This window comes from Lithobates pipiens, unplaced genomic scaffold (genome assembly GCF_037356315.1).
Source record: "Lithobates pipiens isolate NorthernLeopardFrog02 unplaced genomic scaffold, aLitPip1_a1.2 Scaffold_19, whole genome shotgun sequence".
Taxonomy (NCBI): Eukaryota; Metazoa; Chordata; class Amphibia; order Anura; family Ranidae; genus Lithobates; species Lithobates pipiens.
In genome coordinates this window covers 480,089,573-480,115,885 of record NW_027507764.1, presented here as the reverse complement: position 1 = coordinate 480,115,885, position 26,313 = coordinate 480,089,573, and the positions used below count along the sequence as shown (strand labels likewise).

General features: G+C 42.2%; 1 protein-coding gene across 2 annotated transcripts in view; it reads right to left on the bottom strand.

Annotated features, from left to right (window-relative positions):
- Nucleotides 1–927: 927 nt before the first annotated feature.
- Nucleotides 928–26,313, bottom strand: part of ZC2HC1A (zinc finger C2HC-type containing 1A) — a 162,135-nt gene continuing 136,749 nt past the window's right edge. For both annotated transcript variants that reach the window (XM_077492915.1, XM_077492916.1), the window contains one exon: nucleotides 928–25,933. In XM_077492915.1, the coding sequence (XP_077349041.1) occupies nucleotides 25,747–25,933 (187 nt within the window). In that variant the 3' untranslated portion in view covers nucleotides 928–25,746. The remainder of the gene's footprint in view (nucleotides 25,934–26,313) is intronic.

Sequence of the window (26,313 nt, the reverse complement as noted above, 5' to 3'; positions counted from 1 at the left end):
TGCGGTCGCGTATGCGGTTAATATGGTGTAGGCAGGGTCAAAGATGATTGGCAGTAGCTTTCGTTTTGTTTTTTATGGTGGCCCTCCACTTTAAAAAGTTTCAGAAGAGCAACTGAAATAAGATTATAAAGTCGGCAAGCGGTTAATATGGTGTAGGCAGGGTCAAAGATGATTGACACTAGCTTTAATTTTGTTCAAATGACATCTAAATCCAAGGCTCTATGTTTTACTGTAACAGTATTAGCAATTACATTAGATATACTTAATACTGATTTATATCAAAACTAAGCATTTTGCGAGTTTCTTAGTAAATGCAAAGAATCTGCATATTATATCCCACCCCAATAGTGTTTAGCAATAGGAGGACATGGAGGTCGACGGGGGGAAGGGGAGTGCCATTTACAACTTTGTATACACCCAAATGTGTGACTCTATAGTCATGTGGGCTGCACAGATAAGAGAAAAGAGCAAATTAAAAGATTAGAAGGGAACCATAATTGAGCATGCTCCGTAGAGGACATCAGTTGGTCTACAGAATCTCATCCTGCAATGGGGACACAGAGAAGATGGGAGGGACAGCTGAAGGCAGGATAAACCAGGTATATTTCACTCTACATCTCTTCCTCCGACTTCATTTACATGAATTAGAATACTCTGTTCTTCAAAAGGGGCAGTGCAATGTGCTACATGGAGCAATTCATCTCCTCAGACCCATCCTGCATCTTATTTTTTATGACATTTCCCTCTGATGCAGGAAATACTTTTAATCCATAACTGTCAGAAAACAGAAAAGGACTACAGAAGAGGTGGATGGCAGTTTAAGAACACTAAATAAGGTAGAATACAAAGCAAAGTCATTTTGGGAGATGTAAACAATACTGTTATCTAGTATCATGTGGAAATGTAATAGAGTGCACTTCACAAAGATTGAGTAATATTTTTATTATCAGGAAAAACAGCACATTCATGGCTTACAAATCCAACTCAAGATAGACATCTGAACAATGTATCACCTTTATACAGAAGACAACAGACCCATCTAGAACTGACCCAAAGTGCAGTGCTTCAAAGAACATTAACTGTAATAAATAATGACATCCTGATTAACAATACGAGTTTTAAGGTTTTGGCGAAGAAATGTGTCAAAGGATAAAAATATCAAATCACAACATAAACACACTAAAAATAAAATTCAGAAAGGTTGATGGGAGTGCAATACTGACGTTTAGTGCTTAAACTCAAAAACTAAACAAAAAAGAAAGAGAAAACATCAGTTATGAAATGGCTTGTCCAAAAGGGATTCCACTTCGATTAGTGCATGCGTCAGAAATCTTCCCTCCCCCTGCACAGGCTTGCCAATCAACTGATTTGGCTTTATTTGGCTGCACGTTGGCCAAAAATGAAGAGCAGTTTTCAAAATACCGAATCCATGGATATATGGAGAGTAATGACCCTTAGGATGGACGTAAACACCAGATCAACTGGCAGATAAACTGATTTTCCAACATGATGAACATCACAAATTGCAGCAGATGGTTATTGAGAAACTACATATTACCAAAAGTATTGGGCCACCTGCCTTTACATGCACATGAACTTTAATGGCATCCCAGTCTTAGTCTGTAGGGTGCAATATTAAGTTGGCCCAACTTTTGCAGCTATAACAGCTTCAAGTCTATTGGGAAGGCTGTCCACAAGGTTTAGGAGTGCATCTATGGGAATGTTTGACCATTCTTCCAGAAGTTGAAGGGTTGGGTTGAAGTCAGGACTAGCTCAGGACTGAAGTCAGGACTAGATGGAAGAACTTGACTAGCCTGTGCAGGCTAGTCAAGTTCCTCCATCCCAAACTCGCTCATCCATGTCTTTATGGATCTTGCTTTGTGCACTGGTCCAAATCATTTGGTGAAGGGGGATTATGGTGTCGGGCTGTTTTTCAAGGGTTGGGCTTAGCCCCTTAGTTCCAGTGAAGGGAACTCTTAAGGTGTCAGCCCCTTCCTGTTCGAAAAAAAGGTCCATAAAGACATGGATGAGTGAGTTTGGGGTGGAGGAACTTTACTGGCCTGCACAGGATCCTGACCTCAACCCAATAGAACACCTTTGGGATGAATTAGAGTGGAGACTGCAAGCCAGGCCTTCTCCTCCACATCAGTGCCTGACCTCACACATACGCTTCTGGAAGAATGGTCAAACATTCCCATAGACACACTCCTAAACCTCGTGGACAGCCTTCCCAGAAGAGTTGAAACTTTTATAGCTGCAATAGGTGGGCCAACTCAGTAATGAACCCTACGGACTAAGACGGGGTGCCATTAAAAATAATGTGTGTGTAAAGGCGGGCATCCCAATACTTTTGGTAATAAAGTGTATGTTATCAATGTGAATGATCACACTGAGTGGTATGATATGGAATTTCTAACACTAATTGCAATAGCAAACTTCTTCCAGGAAAGTTACATTTTTGATTTTTTTTTTGCTGTTTTTTTCCAGCCTCCTATGCTTGATTCAGTCTACAGACAGCCCAACGAATGGCACTATAGCCAGATTTTTGATTCATACTTAACAACCCCTTCAATAAGTAAACATGATAATATGATAAGTCTGGCTAAAACAGCTAAAGAGGTAAACTAACCGGGTCACAAAGGGGTTGATTTACAAAGGGCAAATTGACTGTTCACTTTGCAAATGAAGTTGCACTTTGCAAGGGCATTGCAGAGCTTAGTGAATGTGGTGAAGCTTTGCTGACTTCCATGATCAATTGAATTTTTTCCTTGCACAGATTGGGTATTTCACCACATTTACTAAGCTTTGGGAGAAATTCCCTCGTGAACAGCCTATTTAGCTTTAGTAAATGAGCTTCAACAAGTTGAAAATTCAGAAGATGCAAGAGTAAGGGAGGACATATGTAATTTTTTTTTTTTTATACAACCAACGGGTTGAATGAAAAAAAAAATAGCTTATTCCCCCCTACACGCATTCGATGTCTATAGGAGAATTCTCCTGCTGTGCTTTTGTATTCTGCCGACAGGGAGCCTTCCCTGCCGACAGAATACAACGATCAGTGTTGCTGTCCATAGCCGGTGGCAGTGATCATTCGGATAAAACACAACAGGCTAGTTGTACACAAGTCGATCGATAGATTTCCTGCTGAACCAGCCAAATTTTGATCCATGTATGACCGACTTCAATTTTCTAGTTTTAAACCCATTTGTTAAAAATTGTTTGATAACATTATGTTGCAGACACAATAGTGCAGTGTCAAATGTGATTAATTCCTTTCATTCATCCTTTAATGCTAGAAATCCCAAAATAAAACAGATAATGGTAGAGCTGTGTAGGCTACTATAGCTAACCTCTCCCGAAATGTCTAGGTGCCTGGCTATCAAGCCTAAGTATGCAAGAAAGGCAAAACACAAGCCACTCCAAGCCTTGGACCCCTCAGAATGCAAAACAGGTGATTGTTTCAGCTTCACTCACATATAGACAGAATTAAAAAGTTTTCTGTAAAAAAAAATTACAGCATAACTTTAACCACTTCCCGACCTCCTCACGCAGATATACTGGGGCAGAAGGACAGATTAACGCACCTGTATGTTGCCCTTTAAGAGACGGCTAGCGCCCGCCGGTAGCTCCGTGTCCGCGATTGCGGGTCCCGCAGACTCGATGTTCCGCAGGGATACCCGCGATCGTCTCACGGTGAGGAAGAACGGGGAGACGCTAATGTAAACAAGCATCTCCCTCTGTTCTGCCTAGTGACAGTGTCACTGATCTCTGCTCCCTGTGATCGGGAATGGTGATCAGTGATGTGTCACACACAGCCCCTCCCCCCCCCCAGTTAGAATCACTCCCTAGGACACACTCAACCCCTACAGCGCCACCTAGTGGTTAACCCCTTCAGTGCCAGTCACATTTACACAGTAATCAATGCATTTTAAATTGCACTGACCGCTGTATAAATGTGAATGGTCCTAAAATCGCGACAAAATTGTCAAGACGTGTCCGCCATAATGTCGCAGTCATGATAAAAATCGTTAATCGCCGCCATTACTAGTGAAAAAAAAAATGATCAATAAAAATGCCACAAAACTATCCCCTATTTTGTAGACGTAGACGTATTTTGTAACTTTTGCGCAAACCAATCAATGAACGTTATTGTGATTTTTTTTACCAAAAATATGAAGAAGAATACATATCAGCCTAAACTGAGGAAAAAAATGTTTTTTATATATTTTTTGGGGAAATTTAGTATAACAAAACGTAAAAATGAATTTTTTCAAAATTGTCACTATTTTTTTTGTTTACAGCGCAAAAAATAAAAACCGCAGAGGTGATCAACTACCACCAAAAGAAAGCTCTATTTATGGGGAAAAAAAGGACGTCCGTTTTGTTTGGGAGCCACATCGCACGACCGCGCAATTGTCAGTTAAAGTGACGCAGTGCCGAATCGCAAAAAACGCTCTGGTCTTTGGCCAGCCAAATGGTCCAGGGTTTAAGTGGTTAGTTGTCAATAATCCCATGAAGATCAGGGGTCTGGACACAATTGTGACTTTACTAGCTGCATACTCATGTCTGGTCTGTGACTCAGACTATTAAAACCACAACTACAAATTTCAGGAGGAAGTTCTGCAATGGAAACCTACACATTGGGGGTTATTTACGAAAGGCAAATCCACTTTGAACTACAAGTGCAAACTACAAGTACAAAGTGCACTTGGAAGTGCAGTCGCTGTAGATCCGAGGGGGATATGTAAAGAAAATAAAAAAACAGCATTTTAGCTTGCACACGATTGGATGATAAAATCAGCAGAGCTTCCCCTCATTTCAGATCTTCCCCTCAGATTTACAGCGAGTGCACTTCCAGTGCAATTTCAAGTGCACTTTGCACTTGTAGAGCAAAATGGATTTGCCTTTAGTAAATAACCCCCATTATCCCAGTACAGATTTCCTGCATTTACTTAAATTCTATGTCAAGGTAAAATATTTTTTTTTTAAACAACAGACATTCAGCACATTTCTGCAATACCTTCAATGTTTTCTGTTTTATCCCATGCAAATACAGAAAAATACCAATCGATCTGCCAGATATGCACTCCGCTACAAAGCCATGCTGTTGGCTGCACTTTTGTAGACTAAGTGGTGTCAGCCCTTCCAGCGTCTTTTGCTACACACCACAACCCCTCATACTCTCTACAACAAAAAGACTACTTATTCTGTAGTTCATGATAAGAACTGGGAGGGGTAAAGGGCTTCAGGGAGTCTGCAAAGAACAGTTCTGAATTTTCTGATAAAAGTAATACCCTTTTTCACTTATTAAACTGACAAAAACAGCTCCATCTAGTATATTTAACAGACCAAATGGGAGCAACCAAGAGAAATTGCCTGTCAGGGTTTACATACACTAACAGTTTGAATATAAAGGTGCTATAGGACCCCAAGGTGTCACTGTATATATCTGGTTTGCTCCAGCACTGTTTGTATTCCCTGGACCAGATGTGTGTTGTAGGCTAATCCCAATTGCTATCTGAGGCAACAGATATGCTCCTGGTACTCTACCATAAATGTACACCATGTAGTTGAACAAGGAAGCTAACCTATTCTAGCTCTTGATCCTCATTAAAGCCCTTAAAGTGGTTATAAACCTGTTATGAAATCTAAACAAAGCACATATCTGTAGTGTTTACTTATCTCTCTCCAAAGCTCTAAGTCCCATTTCTCTCTGGTGCTTCATTCCTCTGTTATAGGCATGAACCATTTCTGATGCTCAGCACATAACGCTGTATCCTTCCTTCAGTCCTGTTTGCTGTGTGGAGGGGGTGTGTGTCTTTCCTCCAATCAGCTCTCACACAGTGTAACTGCAGTTCTCCTCTGTGTTACTAACAGATGGAGAAGGATTTTAACAGGATTCTGCCCCTTTGAAGCGGTGTAGGGAACAGAAGACTGCAGATAAACAAGTAAAACCTACGTAGTCGGATTTGTTTCATCTCTGTGTATCACCTTCACTCGGTATATGATATGGTTTACAACCACTTTAAAGTGGTTGTAAACCCGTATATATACAGTACCCAGTGAAGTTACTGGCCCTCAGGTAATTATGTAGATTAACCAATCTTCCCGATTATCAAAGTGTAGAATTATAGAGCTTGTCTGAGCTTTCAGAAAACAGGGCTTAGAGAGCTGAAGTTGCAGAGCTCAGTGAAGAAAGCTAAGAGGTGATTGGTGGGAAGAGACACACCTCCCTGCACACAGGAACAGAGCTAAGGCTGTCAATAACAGGCTGTGTGTTGGAGCTCTCTCCCTTATCACCTTTTATTGTGTCAAAAAAGCTGTTAGAAGTGGCTCATGCTGATAGAAGAGGAAAAGGCAGCAGACAGAAATGACACTCAGTACTCTGGATTGAGAGAAGTACACACTATACAGAGATTTTGTTCCTATTTCCTGTCCGAGGTGTACAAACCACTTCAAAGAAAATGCAACAAGACCAAATCCCAAGAATTAGGGGAAGGATGTGAGCTACACATCTAGAAGTTGGGTGCTGATCTTGCAGAGTGTGTTCTGGACAGTGCTGAGGTAGAAAAGGACATTGTTACAGCATGCTAGGGGTATGTATAGGCATATTTTTTGCCAGCTAATTTAAATTGGGTCAAACTTGCTTGGCATGGATGGCCTTAGTCCTTTAAAGTGTATGTAAAACCAATACTTTTTTTTTTTACTTTAGCCTAGAGTAGGAATGGTAAAGACCCTCGTTATTTTTTTGGGTGTTCCATCAGTGAGATTTCACTGCCCAGGAACACAACAGAAGTAAAATGATACCCCAAATGACAAAACAGAACATCTTCTCTTAGGCTCTTGTCACCAGAAGAGGTTTACATATTAGATTTTGTTTGAAATCCTGTTCTGACAACAAGTTTGGATTTCCCTTCACTTTCTGTGTTGAGCACAATGATCACCAAGACAAATAGTGAGGGTAACAGACAACAATAAAAACCAGACAGAGGTACTAACCCCTTCCACATTCTATTCAAAACAAATTAACCTTGCATACAATTTCTAAAACACACAACCTACAGCATGTATAGTACAAATAAACTTGCCCTCCAAGGACTGGTCACTGTGCATGCAGTGGCGTAACTAGAACCTTCAGGGCCCCGAGGCAAGAAACCATGAAGGGCCCCCCTGAACCCCAGCCAGGGCCCTTCCCTCCGAGTCTAGCCATGGAACTCCAGGGCGTGGTCACAGGTAGGACCTTTGTGAGCCCTGTAGTTCCACCACTGGCATCAGTAATTTTTTTTTATTTTAATTTTTAGGTGCCCCATTTGGGGACTGTCCCTTGGCAGGATGGGGTCCCCATCCCCAGAAGAGATGAGGTCCTTTTCTCCAGGGCAGATGAAGTTACTGCCCCCAGGTGAGAAGGGGTCCCTGTCCCCAGGGGAGTTGGGGGCCCCTTGAGATGGAGGGGGTATGTAATGGTGTGTGGGGGATGGGGTCCTCTCACTCACCATGACCAAGCTGCAGGCCGTGCACTCATCCAAGTTGGCCTGGGCTCCATCCAGTGTGCTGGACGGGTGATCAGCATATCTCCCAGAAAGACCTTTCATCATCTGTGTATGACGGGGGAGGAGGGGGGCTGGCAGACAAGCCTGCAGTGTCCTCCGGGGAGCTCTCATAGGGCTGCACTGCATCTGTGTGCTTAAAGTTTGTTTACCCGGGAGAAGTATGCAGTGCAGTGTGGGCCAGACTCGGGGGAGGGCGGGACTCTGGCTGGGGAGAACAGACATCGAACTGAGCGGCAATGCATGGAGCAGGAGAGGGGTACTCTGAGGAGCCGGCCAAGGACACAGGTCATGCGGGGAATGCACAACTAAAGAGCATCCAGTGCGATAGTCGAGCATGGAGCTCTGCTAGTCACCCTCCGCCTCCAGCCACCCGTGTGCATGGTGCACTGGTACCCCTAGCTGCCTATGCTGCTGCTGGCCATATGTAGAGGGGGCTGCATGGGCCCCCTGCATCACAGGGCCCAGTTGCGGTCGCGACTGCTGCACCCCCTATAGTTACACCCCTGTGTGCATGCAAATACATTATATTTCATTGCGGACATTTAAATGAGTGCTATCATCAAAACCTGAACGACGTAATAAAGCAGAAATGCGCTGAGGTGGAAAAGGAAGAAGTTTCCATGCAATGCTTCCTTGGCAAAAATAGAATATGCTTTGTGTGTTTTAGGAGCAGCTAAGCAGTTCCCATACCCTATGCAGATGGCAAGAACAAGTTACGTGTTGTGAGGAATAAACAACTTAACCCCGCTGATGAACAGAGAGATGGTATGGGAACTGAGGAATACAAATTGTTAAAAATAAAAAAATCTAAAAAATCACCATGCACATTTAGAGAAAAAATATCAGCTTCATGAACAAATACTGATTGGAGGCATATTTATTAAAATAAATACCAGCAATCTGAGCTTATTCAGGGTTTCCTCTCCTCACTCCCAACAGCTGAATACAGCAGTGGGGGGAGTGGAAGGAAATTTAGTATAAACTACTGGGGAGGTGAGCTTGTTATTCTGCTTATTGACAAAGCTCACTTCAAATAAAACCAGTGGGTAAAGAAAAAATAAAAATAATAATAATAAATATATATATATTTCAGGTGCTTGTATTAGTATGTGCTCTGATTGCCTGCAGAAAGCCTCTATATCTTCAAAATCCTTGGCCTTCTAAGCCAGCGGTTCTCAACCACCAGGTCTTGGTCCACTCCTGCCCTCCTCTTGAGCCTCCAGCTATCTGCAGAACCCCTAACCTCCCTTAGTGACCCGCTGCAGCCCTCAACCTTTTACAGTGTCCTCAGGCTCCCCAAGGAGCCCTCAGTTCCCACCGATTTCTCAGAGTGCCCCCAGCTTGCTGCAGAGCCACCAGTCCCCACACATTGTCCCCAGCAGTGTTCCACAGTGCCCTTCAGCCCCCAAAGTGCCCACCAGTCTTTGACATTGCCTCTGCACAGCACCCAGCCTCCTTGAGATACCCCCAGCACCCTCCCCTTCCCATCCCCCACAGTTGTCTCCAGAAACTTCTTCACTATAGGGCCATCAAGTGTGATGGAGAGTCCCCTAATCAGAACCTTAATTTTCCTACAGCAAAACCCAGCCCCATTCAGGGCCTTCCAGAATTTCACAACACATTTTGTATTCCCATACTTCTACTGTGCAAGTATAAACTTTTTTTTATTGTTGTAGCACAGAATTTACAGGTACTGGCCTCAATAAGGTTGAGAGCCACTGCTCTGTGCAAATAGCTCTAGCCCAAACCCTCATCTCTCACACAATTGACCTTACTATTGGTTAGAGTGGCCACACATCACAGCAGTAAGACATACAAAGAAGGGAGAAGGCTAGCAAGAATCTGACCATTAAAACTAGTTGTGTGTTGCACCAGGGGGAGGTTTCAGGGTACTGGGCAGGTACTGGCCAAGTTTAACATATATTTTTGCCCACAGGTAAACTTGGGCAAATATGCACAGTGATACAATCATTTATTAATAAGAGGTCTCAATGTTTCAAAAATGTAGTTTCCAAAAATGGGTGGAAAATCCAATCAAATGCAAACAAATTGATCCTTTCTGATTGAGCACTAAATTAAAATTTCTGTAAAATGTCAATGAAGCAATCAAGCCTATGATCGATGAATCATTTATTGGTAAATGTATGGCCAGCATAAGACTGCACCATACCATAATGTTATATGGTAGCAGGCTGATCAGCTCAAAAATACCATAATACAGGAAAAATGTGATTACATGAATATTCATTTTTGTAAATGAAGAGCTGGGCAAAGAGAGAGAAGGGACAGCTGATGATATTACTGATGAATTTTCCCAGCTGTATACATTGTTGCTGGGGAAATAGTCAACGCCTTTGTTTTGTCTTTATTTAGAACAATGCTAAATAACTCCATCTGTACAAGAGGAAAAAAAAAGTTTAACCTCTTCCTGCCGACCTGGCACATATATATATATATATATATATATACAGCCTATCGGCAGGTGGGCTTTAACGCGAAGTGGCCACACATAGGTAAACACTTTCCTGTGCTGAGAGTGCGCTACCAGCACAGTAACGAGCGGGTACTGGATGCATACTAGCAATAGGGAGCTTTCCGATCATGTGACCGATGTGACTGCCAATCACAATGCCCGTCTCCACCTCTCAGCATTTAGATCCTGTTAAAGGGCTGGGAGACGGTGGCAGGAAGGGGTTAGATTATCACTGATCTAGCTGCGTTTATTACTCTGTATTATCAATGTGATGATACTATACCACAATATACTTTGTTCACGATTGTTTTTTTTGTATATGCTAAACTGTCGATGTTTCTGTGCTCTCCGTACTTGTTACCAATAAAATTTTTGAAACTAAATTTATCACTGATCACATGATTGGGAAAAGTGTTGATGGCTTCCCGATGAGTGGAGACCTCGGACTGCGAGCTGGGAAGAGAAATGTAGATTAAAATGACCTCAGCATGGGACAATAACCTACAGATTTTAAATTGGAAAGGGTTAAAGGAAACCCGCATCAAGGAAGTATGGAGGCTGCCATTGCCAATGTCTCCTCTCCTTCCAAAAATGCTAGCTTTTAGAGTAAAGTACTTAAAGCGGAGTTCCACCCAAAAGTGGAAAGGGGGAATGGTGAGCTGTTTTTGACAGGTCCCCTTCCCCACTTCTGGAAAATGGGGCCGTGGCGCCGTCTCTCACATGTTCGGCCCCCCTCCTCCTCCCTCCGCCACCGGGACAATTAGAAAGCGCAGCGCGCTTTGTGCTGTAGGGAACCTGCTGTCAAGCCAAAAGGCTTCATTGCTGGGTTCCCTTACAGGCAATGGCAGCGGCCTCACCCGACAGCCGATCCGAAGATCGGCTGGGGTGCCGAAATCGTGGGCTACCTGGACAGGTAAGTGTGCCAATATTAAAAGTCAGCAGCTGCAGTATTTGTAGCTGCTGACTTTTATTTTTTTGTGGGGTGGGCAGACCTCTGCTTTAAGTAATTGATCTAGCTTGACAAATGAATCCCTTGCCTAGTACAAGTATGCAGATGAAAAGTTATAACTTCACTTTACTGATGTATATGCTTGTCCTCTTTCTGAAATTGTACTAAATACACAAGTACAAATTTATGACCAATCAATTGCAATTCATTTTCCATGTATGGCTAGTATTACTCTCATCTACTAATCAGATTTAAGTCCTTCCTGGAAGGCTAAATCTGATTAGTAGATGTGGGGTAGGAAGTCTAGTATGTGGACACTGATTTCTCAGCTGTACTGATCCCCCAATGAGGGCGGCCAAAGCAAAAAGTATTCTGTAAATATTCAAACAACCTTCCTACCTCATTTCTTAAATGTCAGTCGTAATCATAGTTTACATATTTACAGAATGAACTGCGCACTGGCCACCCCCATAAGTGGCTAATCTTCTTACAGTGCTGATATTATTGCAGGAGGCCAGGCAAGAACATCATTTATGAATAAATAAAAAATAGTATAAGACTAAGGCCGCGTACACACGCGGGGACTGTTCGCTCAACTTTGTCCGCTGAACAGTGTTTCAGCGGACAGTCCGCTCGTGTGTGGGCTTCAGCAGACAGTTTCAGCGGACAGTTTGACGAACAAAGTTTTTCGGAAATCCCGAAAAACTGTCCGCTGAAACTTGGTTTGAGCGGACAGTCCCCGCGTGTGTAGGCTTGTTCGTCAAACTAAGTTCCGCGCATGCTCAGAAAGAATTTATACGCCGAAGGTTGCATTGCAGTGTATAGGACGTCGTTTTCTAGTCCCGTCGTACGTGCCGTTCACGTCATCGCGCACGGTTTCAGCGGACTGTTCGTTCGTCGTGTGTGGGCAAGTCCGTCCATGCTAATTTTGAGCGGACTGTCCGCTGAAACTGTTTGACGAACAAAGTTGAGCGAACAGTCCCTGCGTGTGTACGCGGCCTAAATGTGTAAACATGTGGGTTTTCATCCTATTCATACTGCTGCCATTGTACTAACACTGGGACTTATATTGCACTTAAAACTAAAAGAAAAATGCATTCAGTGTATATTTATATTTGATATGTTTACCATTACTGTGCAAAAAAATGCATTTTATGGATTTAAAGTATATCCTTATCTCACTGAAAAAGTATTCAGAAGCCCACACAGTAATATAACTGATCACGTCAGCATATCCAGGAAAAAGACAAACACTTTCCCATATTAAACTGTCTAACCTAGATAGCAGATCCTATCTATACTATTTCTGGTCTATAAACTCAGCCTTACATCTGATGGAAAAAGAGTGGAACAGCTGACAAATGTAATGGCGCCTAGACAAATATATCTTAAAGGCAATATTTTATGAAGCAAAATTCCTTACTCAAAAATGTCTTGTGGAAGCTGCCATTCTGATTTCTCCTGATTACATACATTCCATTTTTAGGCTATGGAAGCAAACCCAGTTTAACATCTCTGTTAGAGATGTCACTACCCCAAAGAAAGTATGTGACCCAGGAGCTAGAGAATGGTAGCTTCTATCTGAGCCTTTCAAGCCAGGAAAATGCTTTGTGTCAGATTCCCTTTAAAGAAGAACTCAACGTTTTAAAAGGTCTCTAGGTGGAGGTGAGATAAGTGTTTTGTGTACTACATCTATCTTCATAGCCTCAATAGAGAGATTTGGGTCTAAAGTTTGGGATAGAGCATGCCTCTGTGATCAAAGCACCACTTTGCATGTAGCCAGAATAAGTTGGTAGCCCCAAACAAGCTTCCTTAGTCCAGCTTACCAAATCAATTCAAAACCTCCTAATACCAGACACTGGGTTCTTGGGACCCACACCATGGAACCTCCAGATGCCAATTCTCTGCCTGGTCAAAACCCATCTGCTACTCCATTTTCTCCTCTAATACCTAAACATCAGGTATTCCATTTACTGCCGCTTCCAGCAAAGAACACCTGTCACAACAAGGTCTGAGTGAACTGATATGCCACAGATATGTCAAAGAGAGCTAATCAATAAAAGTGTCATGATGTTTAATGATCACTCATAAAACTACATAACTACATAAAACTACATGGCCTTCACATTTCACCTATGCAAGAACTTAATTTGTTCAAGTGGCCAAGTGGGAGCAAAACACATCATCCTCTCCTGTCCCCCACTGTTTGCATGATGTCCATGTAGTACTTTTATCAATAAAGCCATCAAGAATTGCAGCCATACAGACTCGATCTGTGTTATTTAGTGCTAAAATATATCTAGTCAAAGTGTGTCCTTGGAGACAACCCAACAAAGCTGTCAGTGTGCTGTTTTGGGTAACCACAGCAGTTGTTTGCAACTTTAAAGTTCTTTACCTGTTTAATGTACAGCTAGATTCTACCTGTTTTCCCTTATGTTCCTTCAGTCAGGGTTAGTCATCAGTGACAATGTACAGAAAGCCATTGTCTTCTTATACTTCATAAGACTGCAAAAACATTGTCTGTTCTGCACTGAAGTAAGATCGCATTGGATTCAACTTCTGTGTCTCACTGTAGAGTTAAGCTGCCTCTGGATGGTAGTGTTATACATAAATTAATAATTCATAATCCAAAATGTGTAAAACAAAATAATACTACAATTAAAAGTTCAAAGTGCCTGTGCAATAGCATCCATAAATGCATTCAAAATGTATTGTGATTCGCACCGGTTATTAAACTCTACATAATTGAAGAAAGGTGGAAGGTTGGAAGAACTATCTCCGGTAAAGCTGTATGCTGCTTTCCAACTTATGGGCATTTTTATAGTATCTATTACTACAAAGAAGGTCAACCAACTAAATAAAGGGTCTGGAGGATATTAGTTACGAGTAAAGGTTTTGAGCACTGAACTTTTTTTCTCTCTCGAAGAGATGCTTGAGAGGGGATACGATTTCAATTTATAAATGCCGTACTGGTGACCCCACAATAGGGATAAAACTTTTTCATGGAAGGGAGTTTAACAAGGCACGTGGTCACGCATTAAAATTAGTAGAAAACTTTAAACTACATAGAGGGTTCTTTACTGTAAGATCCCTTTCACACTGGAGCGTTTTGCAGGCGCTATAGCATTAAAAAGAGAGCCTGCAAAACGCCCGAAAACAGCTGTTCCATTCACTCCAGTGTGAAAGCCTGAGGGCTTTTCACATTGGAGCAGTGTGCTGGTAGGGCATCAGAAAAGAGAAAGTCTTGCCAGCAGATTCTTTGGATACCGCCGGCAAAACGACACTCCAGCGGCGTTTTGCGGGCGGATTTAACACCTTTTCGGCCGCTAGCGGGGGGGATTAAAACTGCCCAGCTAGCGGGCGAATAGTGCCGCTAAAACTATGGTAAAGTGGCGCTAAGAATAGTGCCGCTTTACTGATGATGCCAGTGGCAGCTCAGTGTGAAAGGGATCTAAGAGTGGCAAGGATGTGGAATTCCCTTCCACAGGCGCTGGAGTCAGTGGGGAGCATCAATAGTTTAAAAAAACTATTATATAAGCACCTTAATGACTGCAACATACAGGGATATACAATGTAATACTGACATAATCACACACATAGGTTGGACTTGATGGACTTGTGTCTTTTTTCAACCTCACCTACTATGTAACATTGTTGGGGGTTATTGCATATTTTAATAAAACCAGGTCTTACTTCATGATGAGTCTATATTCATTTTCATTTTTGTGGCGACTTTGCATGGTGGAAGAGTGGATCCCAGGGGAGGAAAAGTTGGATGAAAAAGGAAAAGAAGGCTACTTAACAGGAGGTGATGCGTTTCACACTACCAACATTGCTTCTTCTGGTTTTGAAGCACTGTTGGCAGTGTGAAACGAGTTACCTCCTGGGTCCTGTGTCATTGTCTTGGTGGCTGTCATTTTACTTTTTCTGGAATAAATCGCATTGGATTGTTCCTGTTGTTCTGCAGCCTTATTTTTTTTTTTTTGCTCATTGATCTTCAGTGGCAGGCCATGGCTTGCACCTAGCGCATCCAGACTGCAGTGATTGCTCACCTGGAGTGGCGTTCCTTTCTTTGAACTCTGAGGAAAAGTTGGAGATCTTTTGACCATTTTTATAATGGTCCATTGGATCTAGTAAGAGACGCCCCCTGAGTGGTGACACACAGTGGTAGAAGCAACTGATGTTAATCACTGGTGTTAATCACGATACATTTTAAATTAATTTATGAACACTATCGCACAAGCACTTTAACTGTAGTATTATGATTAACACATTTTGGATTGTGAATTATTAATTTATGTATTGCGCTACCTTTAAATGTTTGGTGATTTGTATCACAAAAGTTATGTGGCTGCTTTACCTCAATTTTTTGATCTTTTGCGCAGATGTTTTTATATTTTAGTTTGCCTGTGGATGGTTCCAATTCTGCAGGAGACCCCACTGTCTAGCCAGATTGAGATCTATTTCACTGCAATAAAGCGTAATTTAAAACCAAACATTCATCTTCAGGCTGAGCGGTTTTCCTGTACCTCAGAATGATCACTTCAAGCATAAATTTCTCAGTCTATGTTATACAGCCAGGCAGAATGATGGGCCACTTTGAGATGGACTGGTGACAGAAAAGAGGTTTTACACCAGCCACACAGCTTATATATGCTAGGCCCAGGATGCTCTAATACCATTAAAAGTATTAGTGTTATTGAACCCTAAAAAGTAAATAGTGCTGCACAACTCAAAACTCACCATGTTTGCATGTCTGCTTTATTGCAGCCACCTTTGCTTGCACATTAACAGATGACACTACAGAAGAGTCTTCTTACAGCCACAGAAACAGACAGCCTCAGCAGCAAACAACATTCAGGCTTCCCCCTTCAAGCGAACGTCAGCAGCCTAAGCCTGCGCTATCACTGCATGTGAAGTGCTGAGGGCATGCACTCCCCTATTCAGGAGCCTAGTAGAGTGTTATTGGAGGCCTACAACTGCCTGAACAGAAAACGGTGTAAGTGTTCACATCCACCAATCAATGTATGCCCTTGAGAATGGGTAACAGGTTTCTTAGGATAAACTAAAAGCGTTTAATACTACCTTAATATAAAGCAAGGTTCTGAAACTTTTTAATTCAAGCAAATCCGTGTCCTTGGAAACCCCTTTAAACCTGTCTTGGTTTGTATGACTTCTTAGTTTATTTTCGCAATACCCCAAAAGTCTCAATATTTGAGGTAGTCTATTAAAGAGGAAGTAAACCCCTTCAAACCACTTTGACCTACAGGTAAGCCTAGATTAAGGCTTACCTGTAGGTCCAAGCAATATCTCCTAAACCTATATGGTTTAGGAGATATTTGCCCGAAAATGGGCACCGCTGTCTACGGCGCATGCGCCGTAGACAGCGGCGCGCAGGCGCACTAAATGCGGCAGGTCCAAGAATGGATTTGCCTAATTTGTCGACTCCCGTGCGCATGCGCGGGAGTGACGTCATCGTGGCTTCGCCGAATGGCAGCGGCGGAGCTGCGAGACGCGACTCCCGTGCGCATGCGCGGGAGTGACGTCATCGCGGCTTCGCCGCTGTCATTGGTCGGAGCTGCGAGACGCCACCAGCAAGATGGATGCGGCGGACTACAGGGATCAGCGGCGACTTCGCTGGCTCCTGTGTCAGGTAAGTGACACATAATGAGCTACTATGCGATGCATAGTAGTCCATTATGCTTTACCTTTGCAGGGAAAAAAAGAGGAAGTAAACCCATCAGGGTTTACTTCCTCTTTAAGTACAATGTAAATGAGGGTTCCCAAATATCTAAGGATTCACACACCTGTAGGTGCCAATTATATATGGAATGGGGGCCAGGTTACAAGCTTTGCCAAGGACACGCACAGTTGTGCTCACAAGTTTGCATACCTGACAGAAACCATGAATCAGACCGAGTCAGAAGTACAGTTAAATCACAATTGTTTAATAATAAAAGTAAATAGAACAAAGGTAGCCAAAATATAGCCAAAGTTCGGTTATCGGAACGGACAGTCGGACAAGCTAGTAAGTCGGGGAGCCAGGGATCAGCATAGTGGAATAGCAAGCAGGAGCTGGAGCCAGAAGGAATGTCAGCCAAGCAAGTCTTTAACAGGAATGCAGGAGATAGTCTCTGTGATGTTGACCAAGGCGAAGGCAGAGATCATCTGGGCGGGACAGCTTAAGTAGGCAGGACTGACGAGCAGGATAACAGGTGAGTCACTGTAGAGAGATAGGAGCTGGCAATTAGCTGCCAGCTCAGAGAAGGAAGGGCTGAGCCCAGCCCTGCCAGTACCCCCTCCTCAACGACCCCTCCCCATCAGAGGACCACCAAGTTTTAGGGTAAAACATCTATGGAAATCACGGGGGACAGGGGCATGTACGTCTTAGGATGAGACCCAAGAGTGTTCCTCCGGACTGTATCCCTTTCAATGCACCAGGTACTGTATGCTCTCCCACGGAACCTACGGGAGTCAACAATGGACTGTACTTCATACTCCTCATGGTTCTCAACCTGTACAGGGTGAGGACGTGGCACAGAGGTGGTAAAGCGGTTGCAGGCCAAAGGTTTTAATAAGGAGACATGAAATACATTTGAGATACGCATATTAGAAGGAAGGTCTAATGCATAAGCCACTGGGTTAATCCTGAAAAGAATACAGAAAGGCCCAATAAACTGAGGTGCGAACTTCAGAGAGGGAACACAAAGTCAGAGGTTGCGAGATGGTAGCCAGACCCTGTCCCCAACCCGGTAGGAAGAGCAGGCAGGCATCTGCGGTCAGCATGGAGTTTGTACCAATCATTAGCATGTCGCAAAGCCTGCTGGACTTGTGCCCAAGTGGAATGAAGACCACGGAGATGCTCCTCTAACGCAGGAATACTCTGCGGAGTCAGGCAACATGGAAGGTTGGAAACCATAGTTCACCATAAACTGGGACAATCGGGAAGCAGAATTCAAGGCACTATTGTGAGCAAACTCTGCCAATGGTAAGAGGTCTGACCAATTGTTTTGATGGTCATGAATACAGCAACATAGGAATTGCTCCAAGGACTGTGTGGCCCGTTCTGCGGCCCCTTGAGACTGTGGGTGATAAGCAGAGGAGAAAGCAGTCTCAGAAGCATCAACCTCAAGGATAAAAGGTAAGTAGGCTCAGGATGTGCCAACACAGGAGCAGAAACAAAAGGCAGCCTTGAGACTCTCAAAGGCCTTAATGGACTTCGGAGACCAACTCTGTGGGTTACCGTCCTTTCTAGTCATATCGGTCAGGGGCTTGACCAGAGACAAGAAGTTATGAATAAACTTCCGATAATTGTTGGCAAAGCCAAGAAATTGCTGCAGAGGACGTAAACCCACAGGCCGGGGCCACTGTAGGACTGCTGAAAGTTTCTCTGGGTCCATCAAAAAAACAGCAGTGGAAATGACATAACCCAGGAATTTAACCTGTTCATGATGGAATTCACACTTCTCCAATTTACAAAAGAGATTGTTCTCTCTAATGCCATGTACACACAACTGGACTTTCCGGAAGAAAAGGTCAGACAGAATCATTTCATTGGATATTCCAATCGTGTGTGGGCTTCAGCAGACTTTTTTTTTTTTTTCAAAAAGTCTGGACGGACCTAGAAATAGAACATGCTTTACATATTTCCGACAGAATCAATTCCTATTGGGAAAACCATTCGTCTGTATGGTAGTCCGACGGACCAAATACAATGCAAGGGCAGCTATTGGCTATTGAACTTCCTTTTCTAGTCCTGTCGTACATCATCGCGTTAGAAACAAACTGACTTTGGTGTGATCGTGTGTAGGCAAGTCTGTTCGGTCAGAACTCCGTCTGAAAGACCATCAGAGTTTATTCTGACAGAAAGTCTGGTCGTGTACACGGTATAAGCTTCTGATGCACACGACAGACATCTGTGTGGTGGCTCTCCAGGGACTTGTAAAATATGAGGATATCGTTGCAATAAACCACCACACATAACTGCAACAAATCTCATAGGACATCATTAATAAATTCCTGGAAAACTGCCGGGGTGTTACAAAGGCCAAAAGGCATTATGAGGTACTCATAATGGCTGTTCTGGTATTAAACGCAGTTTTCCAATCGTTGCCCTCCTTAATCCTCACAAGATTGTATGCCCTTCTCAAATCAAGCTTTATGAAATCCGTTTCTCCCTTGAGGTGGTCAAATAGCTCTGTAATCAACAAAATCAGATAAGCATTCTTAATCGTGAAAATGATTGAGACCCTTATAATCAATACAAGGTCTCAGTTCACCATTCTTCTTCACAAAGAAGAAACCAGCACCAGCAGGAGACAAGGATTTGCGGTTGAAACCTTGAGAAAGTGCATCTGCAATATACTCCTCCATGCCCTTATCCTCCAAGACTGACAAAGAGTAAACCCGGCCATGAGGGGGTATGGCACAAGGTTGAAAGTGAATTGCGCAATTGTACGACTGGTATGGAGACAAACTACCGGCTTGACATTTGTCAAAGACATCGCTAAAATCGCGGCACTCCTCCGGCAGGGAGGAGAGTGAAGAGGAGCACAGGACCTTGGCCACCTTCTGGAAGCATGTCTTACTGCATTGTGGCGACCAGGAGAGAACCACAGAATGGAGCCAATCAAAAGAGGGGTTGTGACTCTGTAACAAAGGATTACCAATAACCAGGGGAAACTTAGGTGAGGAAATAACTTGGAATTGGATTATCTCATGGTGAAGAGCCCCTACGGCCATGCACAACAGAAAAGTCTCATGACACATATGGGCAGGCTTTAGATGTCTCCCATCAAGAGCCTCAATGGCAAGTGGAGTGTCACGCAACTGCAGAAGAATCGAGTGCTTCGATACAAAGGCAGCATCAATGAAAAGGCCTGCAGCCCCAGAGTTGATTAGAGCCTGTATCTCAATGGACGACTGAGCCCAAGAAAGGGTAACCAAAATCAGGGGCTTATCCTTCTGGATAACTGGGGATGAAACAATGCCACCCAAGGTCTGTCCGTGACAGGACCTCAAGGTCTGGTTGTTCCCTGGACAGGTAGGACAAGACTTCAAAAAGTGACCTGCCTGGCCACAATAAAGGCACAATCTCTCCCTCCTTCTAAGGGTTCTCTCATTTGCAGAGAGACACGTGAAGCCAAAGAGCATGGGTTCACCTTCACTGACCGAACCGAGGCATGGGAGGTGAGGGGAGACAAGGGTGGGACTGCAAAGCTCGGAGTCAAATATACAGGAGGCTTCCGCAAGCGCTCCTTAAAAAGAGAGTTTTTCTCTGAGTCTGGAGTCAATGGGGATGGCTAACGTGATCAACTTCTTCAGCTCAGTAGGTATATTTCGGGCTCTTCCTTGATGGTGTCCGAGAGACCATGAGGAAAAGCAGCCACGAGGGCTTTATTGTTCCAAGCAACCTCTGCTGCCATTGGCGTAATCGCCAACAGTTCTTGTACTCTGATGGACATTGACAGGCACTTGACAGCAGAAGTGGAGCATGAGGGAACGTCAAATACCCTTTAAAAAGAAGCCACAAACTCAGGGTAACTCAAGACAACAGGTTTTTGCATCTCCCATAGAGGGTTTGCCCAGGCCACGGCTTTCTCAGAAAGCAAAGATATCACAAAACCTACTTTGCTTCTGTCCTTGGGAAACGCCTGGGGCAGTATCTCAAAACATATTTCAATCTAGTTGAGAAACACTATGCATTGTACTGAATCGCCGAGAAATCACTGGGGAAGAGGAGCAGAGCCAGACATACCTCTTACAAAGGTAATACTCAAGGCGGTTGCCTGCACAAAGACCGGGGCAGCAGCAGGGGCGCCTGCAACACAGGTTGTACTGGAGCAGCCACAGTGGGAGATTCCAGGTGACCGGTTGCAACTCAGAAGCGTTTGTAACGCCACGACACTAACTCACACTTGTTTAATAATAAAAGTAATTGGAACAAACGTAGTCAAAATATAGCCAAAGTTTGGTAACCAGAATGGATAATCAGACAAGCCAGAAAGTCAGGGAGCCAGGGATTACTGTAGAGGAACAGCAAGCAGGATCTGGAGCCAGAAGGAATGTCAGCCAAGCAAGTCTTTACCAGGAACGCAGGAGATGGTCTCTGTGATGTTGACCAAGTCGAAGGCAGAGATCATCTGGCCTGGACGACTTAAGTAGGCAGGACTGACGAGCAGGATATCATCAACAGGCGAGTCACTGTGGAGAGATGGGAGCTGGCAATTAGCCGACAGCTGAACGGCCAGCTCACAGAAGGAAGGGCTGAGCCCAGCCCTGATAAATACCCTGGCAGAAATTGTGAAATGTTGAATATTGGAAATATGACTGATCATGCCAAAAAACTGTCTTTTATTTAAGGACAGTGATCATATGAAGCCATTTATCACACAGTTGTTTGGGTCCTTATAATTATAACAGAAAATCCCCCAAATGGTCCTCATCAAAAGTTTACATACCCTGGAATGTTCAGCCTTGGTAGACACACAATATGTCACACACAGGATAAAATAGAAATTAAAAGGGTAATTTCCCACATCTGTGTTTTTTTAAATTGCAATTAGTGTCTGTGTAAAAATAGTCAATAAGTTTGTTGGCTCTCATTTTGATGCACTAATTAAGCTAGATACTGAGTAATTGGGAGCAGAAAAAAAAAACTGTCAAAAGACCTAACAAGGTAATGGGACTTTATAAAGATGAAAAAGATGTAAAAATATATCCAACGCCTTAAATATGCCAATCAGTACTGTTCAATCACTTATTAAGAAGTGGAAAATTCAGGGATCTTTTGATACCAAGCCAAGGTCAGGTAGACCAAGAAAGATTGCAGTTAAAACTGCCAAAGGAATGGTTTGGGATAAAGAAAAAACCCCACAGGTAGCCTTAAGAGAAATAGAAGGCACTCTGGAAAAAGATGGTGTGGTTCAAGGAGCACAACACAACAAAAATTAGCTGCATGCTTGAGTTGCCAAAAAGAAGCCTTTACTGTGCTAATTCCACAAAAAAACATGATTACAATATACCAGACATCACCTTGACATGCCTCACAGTTTCTGGCACACTGTAATCTGGAGTGACAAGACAAAAATAGAGCTTTACAATCACAACCATAAATGCTATGGTTGGTGAGGGGTCAACAAGGCCTATAGTGACAAGAATACCATCCCCACTGTGAAGCATGGTGGTGGCTCACTGATGTTTTGGGGGTATGTGAGCTGTAAAGGCACAGGGAATTTTGTGAGAAAATACTGGCAGAACTAAGGGTATGCAGACTTTTTAACAGGGGTCATTTAATTTACTTGTTGCCATGTCATTCTGTTATGACTTACAGCTACAAAATATGAATTCCATTAGAAACAAAAGAAATGTGCTGCTCACTCGTGTTTTTTTTCCCTTTAAATGCTACATACTCTATATTACCAATTCTCCAAGGGTATGAAAACTTTAGAGCACAACTGTATGCAATTTAACCAAACTAACATTTATTAAAATAAGTTTGCATTTGAAATGTACAGTTGGTATGGAATTGAGAAATGCATCCTCAGCATTTCTATAATAGGATTTGGTTAAAAGAAAATCCAGAATACAAAGTTTCAATTTACTGAAACCAGTTAGCAAACACTTCCAGGTTTACACTTGAATTGAAAAAGGTTCTGAGTTCATTAACCTGCAGTCCCCGTAGTGCAGTAGTAAATTCCAACTTCTGCACCTAAAAGACTTTATTAATTGTGGGAATGTAACTGCCTTTAGAGCTGATCAAACACAACTTACACAATTATTCCTGGTACGCAAAACATGATTAAGCATTATGCTGCAGTAATGTTGGCTATATTCGGGTCATTATTTGGTCAATTTGCAAAAACGTCCATAAGCTGCTTGCAATCCAGATAGATGCCTAGCATCATTTAGATACAACTAAATATTCTTAGTTATTCTAAAATCCTGTTGTGATTTTTCAGATTTGGTGGTGGAAGACCCCATTTTCTTCACACAAACTGTTCCATAATCAGTCTGTCCAGTAACACCATCAGCACAAGCAAAAAATGGAGCACTGACCAGCAATTGATTTTGATTAGTCAATCCAAGCAAATGAAATATGCAAGAGAGGGCTCAACACAGCTATATATTATTTGATATGTGTATGTACTTAATATTTTATGAAATCAACTGAACTGACCAACCAAACTCTTCCTATGAATTGGTTCCTATGAATTTGTTATGAGGTGAACATGGCCATTACTTGACTTAAACCTGAAGGGGTGCACAGGGGCCCTCTCCAACCAACCAGCTTTTGTTCATAAAGCTTTATACTGTTCACTACCAATTTGTTACTATATTTCACTGCAGAATTTTTAAATTAATTCTTATATCCATCCATAGAAAATACAGAACCTGAAAAACCATCGTGAAATTTCACTTCTTGCAGTGTGATAGTCCAGTAATATTGCAATTCCAAATATATATATATATAATATATGCATATCAGTACATTCCTAGTACCAGCAAACATGCACTTGTAATTAGTATTTAAAGTGGATGTAAACCCAATTCATTAAATTTGACCTATATCTGCAGTGTTTTGTTATCGCTCTTCAAAGCACTATGCCCCGTAGCTTTCTCCTGCTCTGTTCTTCTGTTATAAGCCTGATAACTTTTGACAAGTTCTCTGACACATGTGATAAAACTGAAATTTGTGTCAGGGCGGGTGCTATAAATAAATTAGCAGACAGCTGGTCAATTCACAGCACAGCCCTGCAAGTCTCTGCCTATGTGGAGTGGGGGTGTGTGCCTTTCCTCCAATCAGCTGTCTCACAATGTGTGGCAAGACTCCCCTCCCACTGCTGGAACGGTAAGAGAAAATGTTAACACAATGTGCACTTTCTAAACAGTATATAAAGCTGAAAACAGCAAATATACATGTAAAACTTATGTAGGGAGATTTGTTTACTCTCTGTGTATCATCTGAGGCTGTTCGCTTCACTGGGTATATGTGAGGGTTTACATCCATTTTAAGGTTGCCTGTGGTAGAATATTGTACAGTGTATATAACCTATGTGGTATCATTTACCACAATAAAATGAAAGCTAATCATAGGGTAAAAAACTGTTATAGATATTCAAAAATGACACCATAAAATTAAAAGGTCTTTTTACAAGGTCTCCAAACCTGAAACAAGGGTTATGTTGTAGAAAGAAGTTATTAGAATCATACGTGTAGATCTAAAGGTTCCTAGAATATTTACAATATAAAAGGGCATCTGAAATCAAAGCTTAGGAATTAAGGGAGGTCTGGTAGGGGTGTTGAATAAGCTTACAGTTTGCTTTTTACAATTAACAAGAAAATCCCTTGCTGCTCCAGTTTCAAGTCACATGACACCCAGTATAAAGCCATGATCTGCAGCACCTCTGCACTATTGACTCTTCACCCATGTTGACCAACGATACCATCCGCATTGGATCACGTGACCAAAGCCAAAGAGCAACAAGATCTACTTGTGGCACACAGGTACATTTTTGGTTATTCCAATGCCCCAGCGCACCTTCCTTAAAGTATGTCTAAACCCAAGAAGAAAAATTATATATATTGCAGCTTACCACATTAATTTTTTTTTTTCTGCAACTAGGGAAAATACTTGCTGATCATGCCAGATCAATTTTCCCTGTCATTTCCTGTGCGCTGAACTGAAATCTTAATGTAATCTTCATTCAAAGCTATCTTCTGTAAACTACAAATCACCCCACCGCCCATGTATTTGAGAGATGGGTTTGTAGTCCAAAGCAAGAGAGCAGCCTAGGGTGACAAAACTGCTCCTCCATAGATTCAGTGAAGTAGTAAGTGTTGTCATCTTAGGAGAGTGTTGATCACCAGATCAAAATAAAGACTAAACAAAAACGAATAAAGCCACCACATTTTTTTGGATCGTTATGCTGCATTGTATTACATTTTTGTTTCTGGATTTAAATGTGCTTTAATTTTTATAGACAGTAGGACATTTTACTGTGTTAACCAAAGATTAATGCAGAGTGTTTGGAGAGTTTAAGTGATACCTTTTATTGGCTAAATTAAAGATACAGTTCAGGCATGGCAAGCTTTTAGGATTCCTTAGATCCCTTTGTCAGGTTTTATATATTTCTGGTTGGATGAAGTCACTGCTGGGCTGACAATTTTCCACCCAACCTCTTCAACAAAAGTTGATGGAACTGACTTTTGTCAAGCTGGGTGGTGCCACAGGAGAATCCACAGGTCGAATTTTAGCCAATTCACCAGGAACTGGTCGAAATTTGACACGGGTATGGCAGCCATTACTGTTTCATCCATTTCAGACTTAGAAGAGGCTGCAGAGAGGTGAACTGTGATCTTGATATTTTTTACTTAATTATCCTGTTGTATGCAGGAAAATACTGTCATCACAGCAACAGCTTTGTTTTATAGTTCTGAAAGATCATCTTTTGTAACAAAAACTTTTGTATTGGTAATATTATTTATTATTATTATTATACATATGTTTACCTAACCTGTGCTTTAAAGCTCATTGATTATTTAACTTGTTTAAAGCTTAGATTTAATGTTGATATTTTAATTTCCCTTATATATCCAGTAACCTATAATGACCCTGATGACAACTTCATTAATGACTAGCAGTTTGCCCGTGAGCACAGCAATGCTTCAGTTAGGTATGCATCATATATCCAGCAACAGCAAGCTCAGGATTTTATTAGTACATGTGTGCAGTCTAAATTCATTTGGCGTCACTGAGATAATAAGGTATTTGCTCAGAGAACCATCCTCCTTACTCCACATTCGCAGCAGAACTTTGCCCACTGGACAGGATACTTTGTGCCACATTCATGGCAGAACTTGGAGAGCTGTCCTGAACCATTATTGTCTTCAGCCTTTATGCGTCCACCATTCACAATCTCCGAGTGGTCCTCAAAACCGTATCCTGTCTTCCCATCAGGCCTAGAAATGTAAAGATAAGAAATATTATTAAATCCTTTTGCAAATCTGAAGCAAGTGAATTGAATATCACATTTTTGCCGAAGGATCCACATAAGTAATTCCTATGACTAGGAGTAAACCTCGCACAATTACCAACACTATTGTGAATTGAAAAGAGATAAGCCAGTATGTGTTCTATAAGTATCCTACAAAAACCTCAAAAGCCCATTTTCAAGTAAAGAGTCATCTTAGATCATAAAATAGAAGTGAACACCTGCAAATTCTGCGTCTCTTAAAAAAAAAAAAAGATTTTTTTTAAGTATTAGAATGCATTATTGTGTCCCCTTCACCACACGCTTCACCAGAATAGGTTTATTCACAAAGCATTTCAAACAGATCTG